At 39.6% G+C, this 15,932-nt stretch overlaps 1 protein-coding gene across 2 annotated transcripts in view; it reads left to right on the forward strand.

The window, feature by feature from the left end:
- Positions 1 to 15,932, forward strand: part of LOC112113496 (succinate--hydroxymethylglutarate CoA-transferase) — a 579,588-nt gene that overhangs the window by 40,039 nt on the left and 523,617 nt on the right. For both annotated transcript variants that reach the window (XM_024209791.2, XM_024209792.2), the window contains one exon: positions 12,364 to 12,455. In XM_024209791.2, the coding sequence (XP_024065559.2) occupies positions 12,364 to 12,455 (92 nt within the window). The remainder of the gene's footprint in view (positions 1 to 12,363; positions 12,456 to 15,932) is intronic.

Here is a 15,932-nt window from a genome sequence, read left to right on the forward strand (position 1 = left end):
GCGGAGCTCCTCCCCCCCATCCTCTTTTTTGATTGTGGAAATATGGTAACCCTACTGTTGGGGTGCGTAATCCCGGCTCCCTCCCATGGCCTCAGTGGGTGCAAGCTGTCTAAAAGGAGGCAAGGAGGAACAGAGCTGGCTGGAAGCAGAGCAGGGAGCACAGTGCACCCTCGTCATGGGCAGCAGAGCTGATGTTCTGCTGTGAATCGGTCTGGCATGTGCATGCACAACCCCCAGGAGGAATTCTGGCTGAATGGCTTCAACTGCAGTGTGACTTTTCTGCAACTTTCTGCCTAACACACCATCAGCATGCAGGGCACATCTTTATCCTAAGCTACTGAGCTAGCTTTTAAACTTGCATTTAATATTCTGTCCCAGGAAAGCAATGGCGTTTTCCCCCTTCTGTTCTTGTTCAGCCCCATCTATCACATAGTCTGAACAGCAAAAGAGGTGGAAGTGAGTTTAGGAATAAGAAACAACAGAGAATTTGTGCAGCTTTGATATATAACTCATTGTCAGCACTCTCATTCCTTGTTGAGTATAAAGTACATACAAAGTTTAATGAGAATGTCATAACTCTTTCTTCCATTAAAATTCAATATTTACTTTCAAACACGCATAGAGACGCTAGTTTTTCAAGGTTTCAGTCACAGCTTGACCTTCCATCTAAATATCAGTGACCTGGAGCGAGCACTATTTGATATAAAATCTGAAGTTGTAGGCTCCTGGCTCCAGTCCTAATGAAGAATACCATAGCAGACAGATGCCTGTGAGTGGTAAAATCTGACATTGGTGTAGTTTACAGTGAATGAAACCAGATTAAACTACTGAAGTTATGGATATGAACAACATAGCAACCAGTACAATTATGGAGACACTTACTGATGGTTTAATGTTTATTTTTCAGTAGCTATTTTACTTGGACTAGTGCCTACTTACATTAACAAAAATAAAACTGAAAGATTTTAGGCAGCTTTCAAAGCCTTGCAATAAATTTTGTGAAACAGCTTTTATTGTCCTTCGGTTTTAGTAGTTTCTTATAGAAATGACTCAAGAAAAGATGAACAAACATTTGAATCCCTATTACCATTCCTTGGGAGACCAGAAACAAAATCTTCCTTTTCTGGGAGCAAGATCTCATGTTAACCTCCTGATTTATTTTATATGTCTAAGATACTCATGCTCTCTTGTGTGATAGAATTGTACAGTGTGGGGGTGGGAAGCTTTTAAGTTTTAAATAGCAAATTTTTCAGCTTGTGCTGATCATTTGTTGATAAATCTGAGTTATCAAAATGGATTTGTGGTGCAATGTTCATAAGTCCATGTACTATATTTCTGCAGTATATTAAATTAGTAGGAATGCTGTATGAAGCTTGTCTTGACCTGAAAATGTAAACCAATTGGCATATGGTCTGCATTAATTCTCTGTATTTAAAATAACGTGGTAAAATAAAACATTTCTCTAGTACAAAAAAAAAGTTTTGCGTGCGGGAGAAAGACAGTGATTACTAAAGACCTCTTTATCATTTATGGACGTGAAAATGATGGAAGTGTCTGGCATTTTGCCCCTTGTTTGAACATTAAAAGCATTATATATCCCAGTGTGGAGAAATTTTTGTCATTAAAAGTTGTGGGGTTTGCTGCAAAATAAGGTTTTAATAAGAACAGGTTTGTGGATATGCTGCAGAGTTAGTAGTAACTCTGATAGCTTTTTGTTTTCCATTATATTTAAAATGGGTCAGATTGAGATATTCTATAAATAAGGAGGAGAATCCAGGCACCGGATAGAGTGTATGCTCAGTGAATGTGTTCAACATCCTTGTCTGGGTGTTTATTAATTGACGTTTATTCATTGTATTCACCAATCATAGTGTAATTGTTTTTGCAATAAACCCTACCCTGTGTTTGAAGAAAGTACTAATTCATAATATCTTTTAAGGGTACATTTGAAAAGGATTGTATAATGCTCTTGCTACAGGACATTTACTGACTCAAAAATGTCATCCCATACAGCAAATTTAATCAAGAGAGGCAGCAGAGAAACTGGTCACATTCATCTGTGGTGTAACAGGTTATCCCAGGACAGAGTTCAGCTCCTTATTGTTAATGGGATTTTCGAAAAGAATTGAGTCATATTGTGGTAAGGTTGTTTATAAACGTCGCAGAAAAGGATTACTGTAGCCTGTTCTGGGGAAAATTAGTATTGTAGTTTGGATGAAGAAATCCCGTTTAATAAAAAGGTATAACACTGATAACTTTGATCAGTGTCTTTGTCCTTAGAATTAAAGTCATAGCCTTATGATATCCTGAGTGGCTTCTGTGAGGTATCCCTAACCATTTTGAATGTAAGAACTCGAATAAAATAAAAGCCATTCATTGGGAATTAAGGAACTAAATCCTCAGCTGGGGTAAGTTGTAACTCCACTGACTTAAGTTAAGCTATGGCAATTTACAAAAACCGAGGATCTGTCCCAAGGTCACTCATAACCTTGTCAGATCAAGGCCTTATTAGTTGGGAGTGATTTCAAACACCAGTTTTTTTCTTTTCTTTTCCAGTCTTGTCATGTCTTTTGTAAAATGGGATTTGTTCACTCAAACCATGGGAGGAGTTAGTGAAAATTAATGGAGCTCATTATCTTATCAGAGGTCTTCACTCCTCAAGACTGTACCAGTCAGAGAATGTGACTGAGGATAAAATAAGTATTTTTAAGAATACCATTATGAAAAAGGAACAGTTGAGAATGTGGAATGACAGTTGTATCTGCTACAGACAGTGTTCGTCAAAGATTCGTTCTGCTTATGCACTGCTTGGGAAGTTTATTTGTACTGTGCAAGGTTTGTGTTGTTTTAGGTGGTCTGTGGTGTGAAGCAGTAGGTGGTACAGTTGGGCACTAGGGGATCATATTCTACTTTGTGCCCCCTTGTGCCCTCATATACTTTTGAGATTTTTGCTTGTTTTAAATGCACTCCCACAGGAGTAGAAAATGAATCAATGGGATAAGGGAGGGTTTAAAACCAGCAGAATTGAAGCTAACATTAAGCATGTTTAATAAACTTATTGAGGCTGAGACCCATTCAAAGCTTATCCATTATGTAATGATAGCCACATGATCGGTGAAATATGATTGCTAGCGGGTCCACTGACTACATTTGTGATAGAAAAATTGCATAAAATTGGAGAGTTTCAGCCATCAGTTAAGGTTGACTATTTTCATAAATAAGATGCACGTACCATTTTAATATCACTGTGCATGTCACACCTTTGTAAACAATAAATGAACAATACTTTAAGTACCTAGTATTGCATGATGAGGGCAGCTGTTCACACCAGGCATACATATATTCACTTAATTTACGACTGATTTTTAAACTCTCCGTAAAATGCTTCTTGGCTCTTACATCCTGGGAAGACACTCCAGATTTGCACTTGTGTCTGGTCTTGTGGCAGTTCATTGCAACTTCAGACATGGATTTATATCTTCACCATAACAGGTGAAACATTAATGTTAGTTGGCCACTTTAAATGAAATCTAGTTTAGAGTTCAGCGGGCCAAAAATGTGAGGTAGTGTGCTCATCCTTTGAGCTTTGAGATTTTTTAAAAAAAGTATTTATTTATACAACCATGAGTGGAAAAAATATTTCCAATGTATCTTTAAAAAAATCCATGATAATACTAAGTCTAATCTCTGCCAGGTATTTCTTTTTAAGATCATATTTTTTTCAGAAGATAGACCACTAAATCTCACTACTTTTCTAAGGTCATGTAGTAGAGCTACTCCAAGTCAAGATACAAGCAGCTTCCCAGACTGAGATTCAATATGTAACTTATTAAAATGCATGCTGACTGAGGGATAAAGGCTAATATTAGCATAAGCACTCGTATCCTTGTATCAAGTATCAGGGGGTAGCCGTGTTAGTCTGTATCTACAAAAACAACAAGGAGTCTGGTGGCACCTTAAAGACTAACAGATTTATTTGGGCATAAGCTTTCGTGGGTAAAAACCTCACTTGCATCTGAAGAAGTGAGGTTTTTACCCACGAAAGCTTATGCCCAAATAAATCTGTTAGTCTTTAAGGTGCCACCGGACTCCTTATCCTTGTAGATCATTGCACCCTAGACTTTGCAATTATTGCAGGTCTGCTGAGTAGCCAAAATTCATGATCTGGAAGGCCATAAGGTCTGATTCAAAGCATATTGAAATCAATGGAAATATTCCTATTGTCTTTAATGGCTTTGGTTCAAGCCCAGAACTGAGGTTGGGGTTTTCAAAGGAGCCTAACGACACTGGGTGCCTCAATCCCATTAAAAGTAAGTGGACTTTGAGTGCTTAATTGGCATATGTCCCTTTGAAAAATCTCTCTTGAGCCTTTAGGTAGCTAAAACACAGTAAAATTATAATTATATTCTTGAATGCCGTTTACTCATATTATTTTATCTTTGCACATAGATTTATAACACAAAGCAATGCTATTTATAAGAGGAACCTACAGCATTTCAGTTAACATGTATAGAAGGAATAAAGTAATTGCTGTATTAATAATATTTATTTGTATTACAGTAGTGACTAGGAACCCTAGTCATGGACTAGGGCCCCATTGTGCTAGGCACTGTACAAACACAGAACAAAAAAACCCCCAACAGTCCCTGCCCCAAAGAGTTTACAATCTAAGACTACAAATGGCAGATGGATACAGACTGGGGATGTACTGTATACATATCCAGAATTATCAGTTGGGAGATGAAATGCAGTGAGTTTTATTTGCAAGATTGTCAGTCAGAGTTTTATATTTGCTGTCACGGGTTCACTTTTTGCTCTTTCATCTCTCCTGACAATTTGCTCTGGGTTCACCTTTTTGGTATCGGTTCTGATCTGCTTTAAGTATGCCGACCCAGGAAGCTGTACTTCCTTTTCTTCTGACCAACACATGGCAGGCATTTTCCGAAAGTCATTATTCGTTCTGCTAACATATCTGGCAGCTCTGACATTACAAAGATTCATATAATGTGTCTCTTACATTTTGGCTTTTCTCATAATAGAGAATTGCTTGTGTTCTTCTGCTTGTTTCATTAATCTTTATTAAATAAAGATGTAGGCTGTATTTAATTGAATGTTTTCTTTTGGCAGTAGAACAAGTCTAAAGGTGTTTCTCATTAATTTGTTATTCAGTAGGGATATCCATCTATCTGGATTGAATTTGTGACATACTTAGTTCTTATTTGTAGAAATGCCTGTGTTGAACACATTTTCTGTGTTTTGCTCAGAATATCCTATACAGACTGACATTATGTCATTTGTCATGTGGGAATCTAACTACAGGGAATTGGTCTTTGTTGACAGCATGTCTCCATTTTGCTCCCTCCCCCCCCCACAATACAATGTGTTTTATATTTAATCTTATAAAATATTATCTTGCTAGTGGGTTGTGAAGACGTGCAGAAACAGTGGTTTTGTTTTTGTTTAGCATATTAATATTTTGGTCAATATTTTGGCATAAGAAATGCTGACATTCATTTTTATAGGAATGTCCAATTTACAGTTTCCTTTGGCAATTAATTAAAGGGACATCAATTTGAAAGGCAGTCTTTTTTAAAGGCTCAAACTGTTTAAATGACTGACCCTGCTTGGGAAACGGTGAAACTCGACAAAACACAGAGTTGTGAAAGGCATGAAACAAAACAAAACTGAAAAATCATGGAAAGTGTGTTTTCAGTAATCTCTCTATCATATTTGTAGATGTTATTTTTAACAATAGTAGGTTGAGAATAAACTCCAGCAGATGTGATTTTTTTTAAGTTGGTGTCCCTTTAAATGACAGTGTTACAAAAACATTTTACTTTACTGGTATCTGTTTGCCCTTAGTGCTTACATACAACTCGTAGGTAAAGAGTACTGTTTTTTATACATCTGTAAGGAATTCTGTCATCTTACCACTGGGAACCCTTAAATAAGCAAACAGAGTGGCTAAATACGGTTGCAGTACCTATGCGGGAACAGCACAAAATCATAAATGTTAAGAAATTATGACACATGGGGGCTTTTTAGGGGGCAAACATCTTCATTTGGTTTGTCAGCTTTCTTAACATTTATGAAGAGTCTGTCTGTTATAAGTCTAGCAAAAAATACCACTTTCGTTTGACGCAAAAGGAAAAACTATTTCATGGCTAACATGGCGTTATAAATCTAGAGATGGAAAAGACATACATAACATCTTTACCGTACCAGTGCAGGAGTGTTCTCTACTGTAGAAAGTATTTTCTAGCTTCTTGTGTAGTTAAGTTTAAATATTTCAAACATCAGACCTTTGACAACTTCACCTGTGACACTACTCTGTAGTTCTAATAACATTCACTGTTATGAAGTGTTTCTTGATTTTTTTTTTTTTTTTTTTCCAGCCTAAATTTTTCCCTTCCTAATATTCTGTCTTGTTAGTCATAATTTTACCCTTTTGGATACCCTAAAGGATTCCTTTACTTGGTTAACAGAATTGTGCTTAAAAAAAAAAAAAAAAAATTTTCTTTTTTTGGTTATAAAATTTCTTTAGCATTTTTGGGATTTGTCTTGTGTGGCAATAGTTAGAACGTTTTGTGTCTGTGGACTCTTAATAGTAGCTTGCTTTGCAAAACTTTTTTGCTCTTATATTGGCAAATGTTTTTATCCTTTTATCTCTTGTGATATGTTTCAAGATGAGCACCTTTCATTAGGATAGGTCAGATAGGATTTCTCCTGTGTCCCTGACTGGTTGACCCCATCTCATATGAGCAGGAATGCCCCCCCAGCTAGGCAGAATTAGTTTACATGTGGTTTTTCACACAAGAGCTGCTGTATTTTGATTGAGTTCTGTGATCTATATCTCCATCTGAGTTCTGATCACCGTATTTGGGGTCAGAAAGGAATTTTCCTCCGGGGCAGATTGGCAGAGGCCCTGGGTTTTTTTTGCCTTCCTCTGCAGCGTGGGGCACGGGTCACTTGCTGGAAGACTCTCTGCACCTTGAAGTCTTTAAACCATGATTTGAGGACGTCAGTGGCTCAGACACAGGTTTGATACAGGAGTGGGTGGGTGAGATTCTGTGGCCTGCGTTGTGCAGGAGGTCAGACTAGATGATCATAATGGTCCCTTCTGACTTTAAAGTCTATGATTCTATGATCTAACTCATAGACTTTAAGGTCAGAAGGGATCATTGTGATCATCTAGTCTGACTTCCTGCACATTGCAGGCCACAGAACGTCACCCACTCCTGTAATAGATCCCTAGCTTCTGGCTGAGTTACCGAAGTCCTCAAGTCATGGTTTAAAGACTTCAAGTTACAGAGACTCTACCATTTACACTAGTTTATACCTGCAAGTGACCTGTGCCCCATGCTGCTGAGGAAGGTGAAAACCCCCCAGCGCCTCTGCCAATCTGACTGGGAAGAAAATTCCTTTCTGACCCCAAATATGGTGATCAGTTAGACCCTGAACATGTGGGCAAGACCCACCAGGCAGATACCTGGGAAAGAATTCTCTGTACTAATTCAGTTGGAAAAATCTGGGAGAAGAAATATTTTTCTCTCAGTCCTCGTGTCTGTCAGGAAGTGTCATAGTGCATTCTCCAGGTGAAACTTTTTCTCTGATATAAGTTCACTTTTTGTTACATCTGATTGAAACCTTGTCCTGGACAAAGGCTGTCTGATACAGTCGCTTCTGCAATAATTCCTCCAGCTTGTGGGAAGTGCACTAGTTTTATCCTGACATAATTGTTATCTTTCAGTTTGGCTAGGGGAATTTTCTTTTGACAACTGCATTCTCTTTTGTTGCTCTGTACTGAAATATTGTCCTGTACTCACCCCTAAGCTTCTAGTATTAGTAACGTCTGGAATTCTGTCAACTGTGACTGTGAACTACTTTATTATTTCGTATTAGCCTCGTCTTCATCTCATCCTCCTATCATATGTCACTTTCAGCATAATGACTCCTCACAACTTAAAGAAAATCAGACTCAGGAACAGCAGCATCCTGCGCATGATATAGTTGCATATGTAGTTTTGAACACTCTCACAATGTATGCAGTTGTTTGTATAAATCAAAAGAGAAAGATGGATGGTTGACTGTGTCCTCTCTCACCCTGGCTTCATATCCTGGAGATAATGGGAATGTTGCATGTGGTAAGCAGTTTAGTTATATTCTCTGCGTTGCTTGCTGCATAAATGTAATTGTGCAGGACTTTCTGAAAAACAGCGTGCTAATTGTAGCCAGTAAAGTTCTATGCCTTTCTCCACCTGAGTTTGGCCCATCACATCTGGAGGGAGCTGGGATTGCTGGAGTAATACCATGGAGTTCACTATGTATATAGAATCATAGAAGTGTAGGGTTGGAAAGAACTTCAAGAAGTTATCTAGTCCATCCCCAGCTGAGGCAGGATGTAAGCTGTGCCAGACTTTTTAAGCATTCTACATGTGGTGCAAGATGGACGCCGGCCCGCATTTGACGCCAGCAGACTAGTGAACTTGTTCTTCGATACTTGTTTCATACCATGTCTCTTTTCCTGCTCATGGGAGAGGAAGGACAATAAATTAATAACAGGGCTCCTCAGTGGATAGAGGATGGCTTGTCAGCATGAATCAGGACAGTGGCAGCTGTAGCCTGGGGAGAGGAAATTGTGGCCAGCACTGACATAAATGGCTGTGTTGAATATACAAGCTGTTCTCCAGTGCGCGTTCAGAGTTTGTGTTCAGTGCGGTGTAAGACAGTTGGTATGTACTGTACAAATCATATTCAATAATGCTTTGGCAGTGACAACTGTGGGACAGTACTTGGGAACTAGACTGGCAGCGGTTGCTGCTTCTCTGTTGACTTTCTTGTCACCATGTTGATGATGTGACTGACTGACTGCTTTGAAGTGTGTGAATGAAACAAATATGGCCTATAACGGCAGGGTCCTGAAAGGCGCTGAGCTTCCTTTGGGAAGTGAGAACGGAGGATGTGCGGTGCCTGAGAGGATCAGGCCCTACAGCTGTAACCTGTGGGGTGGAGATTTGGAATTGTGGAACATCCTTCCCCCATTTATTTAGAAATTCCACTTGACAGGACTCTAAGGACTCCCATGGTTTTAAAGCAAAATCAGTAGAGAAATAAATCCTTCAGCAATTGCACATCTAACAATTATTTCTTAAATTTATGTAAAGCTGAGAATTCCCTAAATCATGATGTTTAATTTAACCCCCTCCAAACAAAACAATACCCACGAACAAAATTAAAAACAAACTTAGTTGATTTGTTAAATGCCTAGAACAAATGTAACGTTGTGTCTAAACTTTGTCCATTCAAGACTGTATGTAATATTAGCATGGAACCTATTTTCAGAAGTAAGCATGTGCAATTGCGTGCATACATATATGTGTGTTGAATTTATGAGTGGAAATGCGCATTGGGTATTTGCGCAAACACAAGGCCAAACTGATTATGTGCGTAGTAAACATCTATTTTTATTCACAACACATTTGTTACTCGCATGCATATGCTGCGAGGTCTGCTCAGATGTGTGCCCCGACTTTGAAAAATCGGCCCTACACATTTTAAAAAACAAAATTTCCTGTATAGGCACATGCTCAGACATACGCACATTCGTTCATGCTTGTGGCTAAATCCTCATTTGTTTGTGATCTGTGCAGTTAACTAGGACAAAAACATGTATCCTTTTGTCTCTTGTCTGTCTAGAGAGGGACGATTAGATCTTTTAACCTTACAATTAGTTATTCATCCCTTAACTCTTAAGGTTGGATAGCCATCTCTTTTCCAGACAATTTCCAACCCCAGATTTCCTGTGATTGGCAAACCAAAAGTGGATTTTGGCCCCGTACTGGCTTTACCAGTTCAGAATCCAAGTCCAAAATATAATTCTGTACTCTCATCCCTCTTTTATTATATCTTTCTACTAGTTAAACTTTGCATGGCACCAGCTGGTTTTAACCTTGCAGCTGGCACATAGCAATGAGCAATGTTTTGAAATCAAATGATAGGTGTAAAAAAAATCATTGGGAGAACTTCAAAATATATATTCTAACATATGAAGGCTCTTAGAAAAATTTAAAAAAACTTTGCTGGTCATCTTTAAAAGTATAGAATGAGTATTTTGAGGGATGGTTATTTGTCCTCATCAGAATAGTATTGTAAGGAGTTTTTATGGTTGTTCTACATCCTAAATGTTTAATTTTCAGATGTTTCCTGTTTGTGAAAACATTTGTATGAATAGACATGTTGAGATGTCTGTTCTCTGTTAATAATTGAGGCCAATGCTTTTTGTTCTTCATAATTTCTCACTTATTTTCAGTGTGTTTCACTGTCCAGTCACTTAGTTGTTTTGACTGTTTTTCTTTTGTTTTTGAAGTGGACCCAAACACGTTGAAATGATTTTGGTGCTACTGTTCAGGAGATAACAGCACGTATTGTTGGAGCCCGTCATAGCATTTTTGGGTTGATTTTTGAAAATTTGTGTGTCCTTATGTCCAGAAAGTAAATGATTATTTTTCTTAAATAAAAGTGTTTTGCTTTTTTTTGAGGGGAGAGGTGGAGAGAGTGAGCGGGCTGCCCAGCTTTTTATGTCCTGCTAGTCTTCTGCTGCAGGAAAACTGCTTATGCTGGCATCTGTGCATAGATACAAACATTAAAAAATATTTTTTCAAGGCACAATTCAAATGAAAGGAATTTTGTGTACATTCTGATGAATTTTAGCATGTTTGTAGGTCTTGGAAAAGGCTATCTTACTGATAGCCATTTTACTGATGTGGAAACTAAGATAGAAAGGTTGTGACTTGATTAAGGCCACAAATGGAATTGGTGCTAGAGATGGGATTGGAACAGAGGAGCCCCCAATGTGATTCTCTAGACCAGGCTGCTTCTCTGCTACTGACTTGCTTCATTATGGCTAGAGGACATAGCAGCAGCTCAGCAGAGGAGCTAATGTATCTGGAAGAAGCTGGTTGTGAGGGAGCTTATAGAAGTCCTAACGTCATCAGTGGCAATTTAGGCTGCTCCAGAGATTAGTCTGGGATCTTCACTCAGCATTTATGGAAGGGACAATTCATTTTGGTCTACCCACAGTTTTTGTACCACTATAACTATGTTTGTTGGGGTGTGTTTGTGTGAATTTTTTATTGATAGAACTATAAAGGGACTGTATACAGATTCAGTTTTTGAAGACCTTGGCTTGGCACCTAGAAATGTAGATGTAAAAGGCATAATTGTAGACATTTAAGGGAAGTATTTCTCTTGCAGCAACACAAATATCTCATCATATTATGTTCTAACAATAGGATATAATCACAATTTATGGTAAAATGAAAACAAAGTTATATAATGGAGTGTCAGGCAAACTTAATATATGTATATATATCTCCTATAATAAATGCTTCCTTTCTAATGTCTGATACTATAGTGAGGTCTGTTCTAAAAGAGGGAAAGGGTAGGTAAAGACAGTCTTCAGATGTGCTACCTCTTTAAGAGCTTGTTTAGATGAACAGTCAATTTTATCTCGCACTACCCTGCTGCTCTTCGGCTGTCTGTGTGGACCCTGCTGCCTTGTGCTAAATGTTCCCTAGTGCACTTTGATCTATTTTGCTTTGAAACTGGAGTAGCTTAAAAGTGCACTAGAATGTTTAGTGCACAGCAGCAGGGTCCAATGGACAGTTGGTGTGCAGCAGGCCCGTATGAGCGATAGTGGAAGATTTCTGTGATTGTTGCTAAGAGGAGAAGTTGTGGGGTAAGCAGAGCCAAGGAGGAAATCAGCGTGTGTCTTCTCTCTGCTGCTTCTAAAGATAAGTAATACCGAAGTGTTTGTTAACGATTTATAATTACTGATAGAGTTGAGGAAAAATTGTTGTTTTTCATAAAAAACGCATTGTGACAATAAATGGTAGGTTTTCTTTCTAAGGGGTCAGTTTTGTCACCCTTAATCACATCAAACAGTATCTTACTCTGTGAGTCGCCCTGTGAAATCAGTTGGAGTAAAGTACCACTGTGAAGTAAGGTTGGAAGAATTAGGCCCATAGTGAATAGCACAGGAGTGTTGCGATTGAATTAAGTGGGGCCTGGATTTCACCATATAGTTAAAATTCTTCCCGTCAAGACATCCAGAGACACATTGACCCAGAGAGCACATTATTGACCTCCTGGAATAGAAAACACCATTTAGTCTAAAGAAGGGCAGTATGTGTAAATATAAGACTGCAGTATTTATTTGTTTCTTGTCTGCATAACCTAGAGAACACACGTATAGAAACAGATGAGAAATTCAATTTTATGCATTCTTTCTTTCCCAAAGTAGTAAACTTTATCTCCTTGGTATGTGTAATGGTTTGCATTTTAAATAGTTCTTTCTGTTTTTAGGTTATGGTCAGACTGGTCCAGCGTTTCAGCGAGCAGGTTATGACTCTGTTGCAGCGGCTGTTTCTGGTCTTATGCATATCACAGGGCCGGAGGTACTCAACTTTATTGTAAATTTAGTAAAGACCTTTTTCCGTGCACTGAAGCTTTGTGATGTACTTAATAAAATGGCCTGTAGAAATAAAAAGAATTAAGGAGGTTGGTATCTGGAAAAATGAGATTTAAGATGGAAGAATGAGTCAGCAATGCAAGTCTCTTGAAGCAGTGTTCTCCCACAACAGGACAATATTGGCAAAAGCCTGGAATTTAGAATTAGCTTATAATAAGATAATAGATTCTAGAAACGAGCTAGAAAGTGACCTTGGTTCTTGGTGGGTGCGTATATGGAGTGTATACAGCTAGAAAAGCATTCTGGAATGAAGGGTCTTAAATGTCATATTCAAAATCTTAAAATAAACAAAATGAAGGCATTTAAGTAATCTAGCTAAAGTATTTCTAAGGTTCTGTTCCCTTGGCATTTAAATGCATAATATGTGTGAAAAGGGACATTGAAAGATCCAGTAATCAACATGAGTTTGAATAAATTGTCAGTGGCTTAGTGTGGCAGAGCTCTGACCTTGTCCCCGTGGGTCCCGTGCTTCTAGGCGATATATGCTAGCCTCAGTGGCTCACTGCGACCCTCCACGTAGCCCTTCTCTCTCTACGGCCAGGGTTACAGTCTACTGAGCTCTTTTCATCATAAGCCAGCAAGGAGGTTGGTGTGAGAGCTCCCACAGTCTCTGTTGTCCCTAGGGGCTTGTTTCAGAACAGTTTAGCCTCCTGTCCTGACAGGGGCCTGACTTCCCCTCCCAGGAGGTGTTCCTGTAGTGGTGGGTTGGGGGGAACCCGGGCCCGCCCTCTACTCCAGGTTCCGGCCCAAGGACCCTAATGGTAGCAGCTGTTGGCAGCCAACCTTTCATTGCCAGAGTTGCTACATTTCCCTGGGCCACTTCCCCACAGCTCTCCTGCTTCTCCCTTCTTCACCCTTACCTTAGGGCTCCCTTACCAATGACTTGAGGGTGTCTTCATTAACCAGCCCTTAAGCCACACTTCCTCTCCTCTGGCTCCCTGGCTCTTCTCTGCCTGACTGGAGTGAGCCCTTTTATACTATCAGAGAGGTCTTAATTAGAGTCAGGTGGTCACATTAGCTTAATGCCTCACCTGACTCTTTGCAGGTTAATTGGAGTCAGGTGTTCTCATTAGCCTGGAGCAGCCCCTGCTCTGGTCAGTCAGGGAACAGAAAACTGTTAATCAAGTGGCCAGTATATCTGCCTTCTGCTACTCTGCTGTACCCAACTGGCCTGGGTCCATCACACTTAGTCACCACAGATTAAGTGGTGAATAAAATATCCTATACAAAGGCTGTGATTTTGTTAATTATGACGTAACAGAAGTAGGGAAGGAACAGCCAGGCATCTCCTGCCCACACAAGCTCTCTGGCAGGATAAATGAAGAGCAATTCCCAAACAAATGGCTGTAAAAGGCAGAGGAGACATGAAGGAGACATTACCTCTAACCCTCTCCTGCAAAATCTGGGGATCAAGACCAAGAAAGCTACAGACTCCCTTCCTCCTCCAAACCTTTTCCTCCTGCCATGGATGAAGGTTTAAGTGAAGGGTGCCTCTTTCTGCACCTGACATTGAAACCCTCCCTACGCTGCACAGCAGGGGTTTCTGCCCATGCCTCTCTGCTACCTTAGTTAACCTGTACTGGGCACATGCTGTATGGTTGTGACAAATAAGTATCACTACTGTAATACTCCCTCCCTAGCCAAATCTCCTGTGTGCTCCGAGGAAGGGAAAACCCCACCCCTCTAGTTGCCAATTTGCAATGTGCAAGTGTGATTGGTGGGAACTAAGGGTCCCCGAGCTCTGCCCAAGCCCTACTCCTGCATGAGGCTGTTTTTACAGATGGGGCACCACTGTTCCTCATGCTAGCTAAGGTCCCAGAGGTATCTATCCCCAGCTGTCCAGCCATATCTCAAGAGCTCTCTCCTCCACTTTCCCAGCGAGTGAGGGGGATGGCTGGTATTTGGGTAACATAGATGCTCTTAACCACTGAAGTTTAATAAAAGGAATAATCCAACCATCAAGAACCTGGGAATGCCCCCAATATTTTGTGCTAGTCATTAAGAGGCCTGGATTTTCTATGTACTTAGTAAATAAAATCAATAAGACTGTATGGAATTAATACAAGGATGAAATGACCAATTTCAAAATTACAATAATAAATTATAAGTAAGTTCCCTGCCATAGGGAGCAGTGAAATTTGAGAAGAATTTGATTTGGAAATAGAGGCTCAGAATTAAAAGTAGATGTTCAGTAAGAAAGGGTTTGACAGCCAATCAGAGATGTCGGTCATGAAATGAGAACTATGAAGACCAAAAGCCTCTGAAAATACAGAAAAAGAAGTGTCTGTTTGAAAGTTTGCCAGAGAGCAGGGGTATGAAGCCATGTGAACCTGTAATGATTTGGTGGACCTGGAGTGGCAGCAAGAAAAGTGCTATAGCAGAAAAAGCAACTAACAAGAATATGGGAGAGGGGGCCTGTTGTTTCATAGACATGATTTCAGCAGAAACTCTAAGTTAAATTGAAAATTTATTGGCTTGTGTGTGGAGTTCATGAATGACTTTTGACATTTGTATATGAAAGTTGACATTATTTAAAGTTCTTTCCCCCACTATTTAATAAGCAATTTATTCAGCTGTGGTTGCTCTCTAATATCCTGTAACTCCAAATGTGAATGTGCACAAACTTGCCATTTTTGGGAAAGCGAGAAGGGAAGAGTAACAGCTGAGAGGAGTGGTGGCCTTGAGGTTAAGGCATTGGACTGCGGCTCAGGAAACCTGGGTTCAGTTCCTTTTTATGCCACAGACTTCCTGTGTGATTGTGGGAAAACCTCGTTATACCTTATTTGCTCATCTGTAAAATAAGGATAATATTTCTTTTCTCCTCCACCTTTTGCCTGTCATGTCTATTTAAATTGTAAGCTCTTTGGGGCCGTGACCGTGTCCTACTATGTGTATGTAAAGCAAATTGCGCTGTGAGTCCTTGTTCTTGGTTGGGGCCTCTAGATGCCACTTGAATACAAATAACTTATATTAGATAGGCAGTAGAGAGCTCATGCTGCCCAAGGACTTGTATTGGGCTTGTTTGGCAAGGAACAGGTCACAGAATTGAAAAGAAACAAGGTGGTGGAATAAATACTGAAAGGCACCCTGAAAACTAATTTTGTTTTAGTTCATGTAATGGTGATGATGGTGATGACATGTCTTGTTGCTCCATTCTTGTTGTATAATACATACAGTATGTGGAATAGATCACCTGGCTGTGAGGTTCTCCTTCGAGTATGTTTCAGTCAGGATCCCACTGTAGGTGCGCACATGCCTCGTGCCTGTGAGATTGGATTTTTTTTTAATAGCAGTGTTCATTAGGGCAGCTCATGCACCTCGTGTCACCTCATGCTTCTGTGTGAGGGCATAAAGGACAGACAGGTGAAACTCTCCCTCAGTTCCCTCTTACCACCTATGGCAG

Source organism: Terrapene carolina, unplaced genomic scaffold (genome assembly GCF_002925995.2).
Source record: "Terrapene carolina triunguis isolate 2854851 unplaced genomic scaffold, T_m_triunguis-2.0 Scaffold182, whole genome shotgun sequence".
In the NCBI taxonomy this organism is placed as follows: domain Eukaryota; kingdom Metazoa; phylum Chordata; order Testudines; family Emydidae; genus Terrapene; species Terrapene triunguis.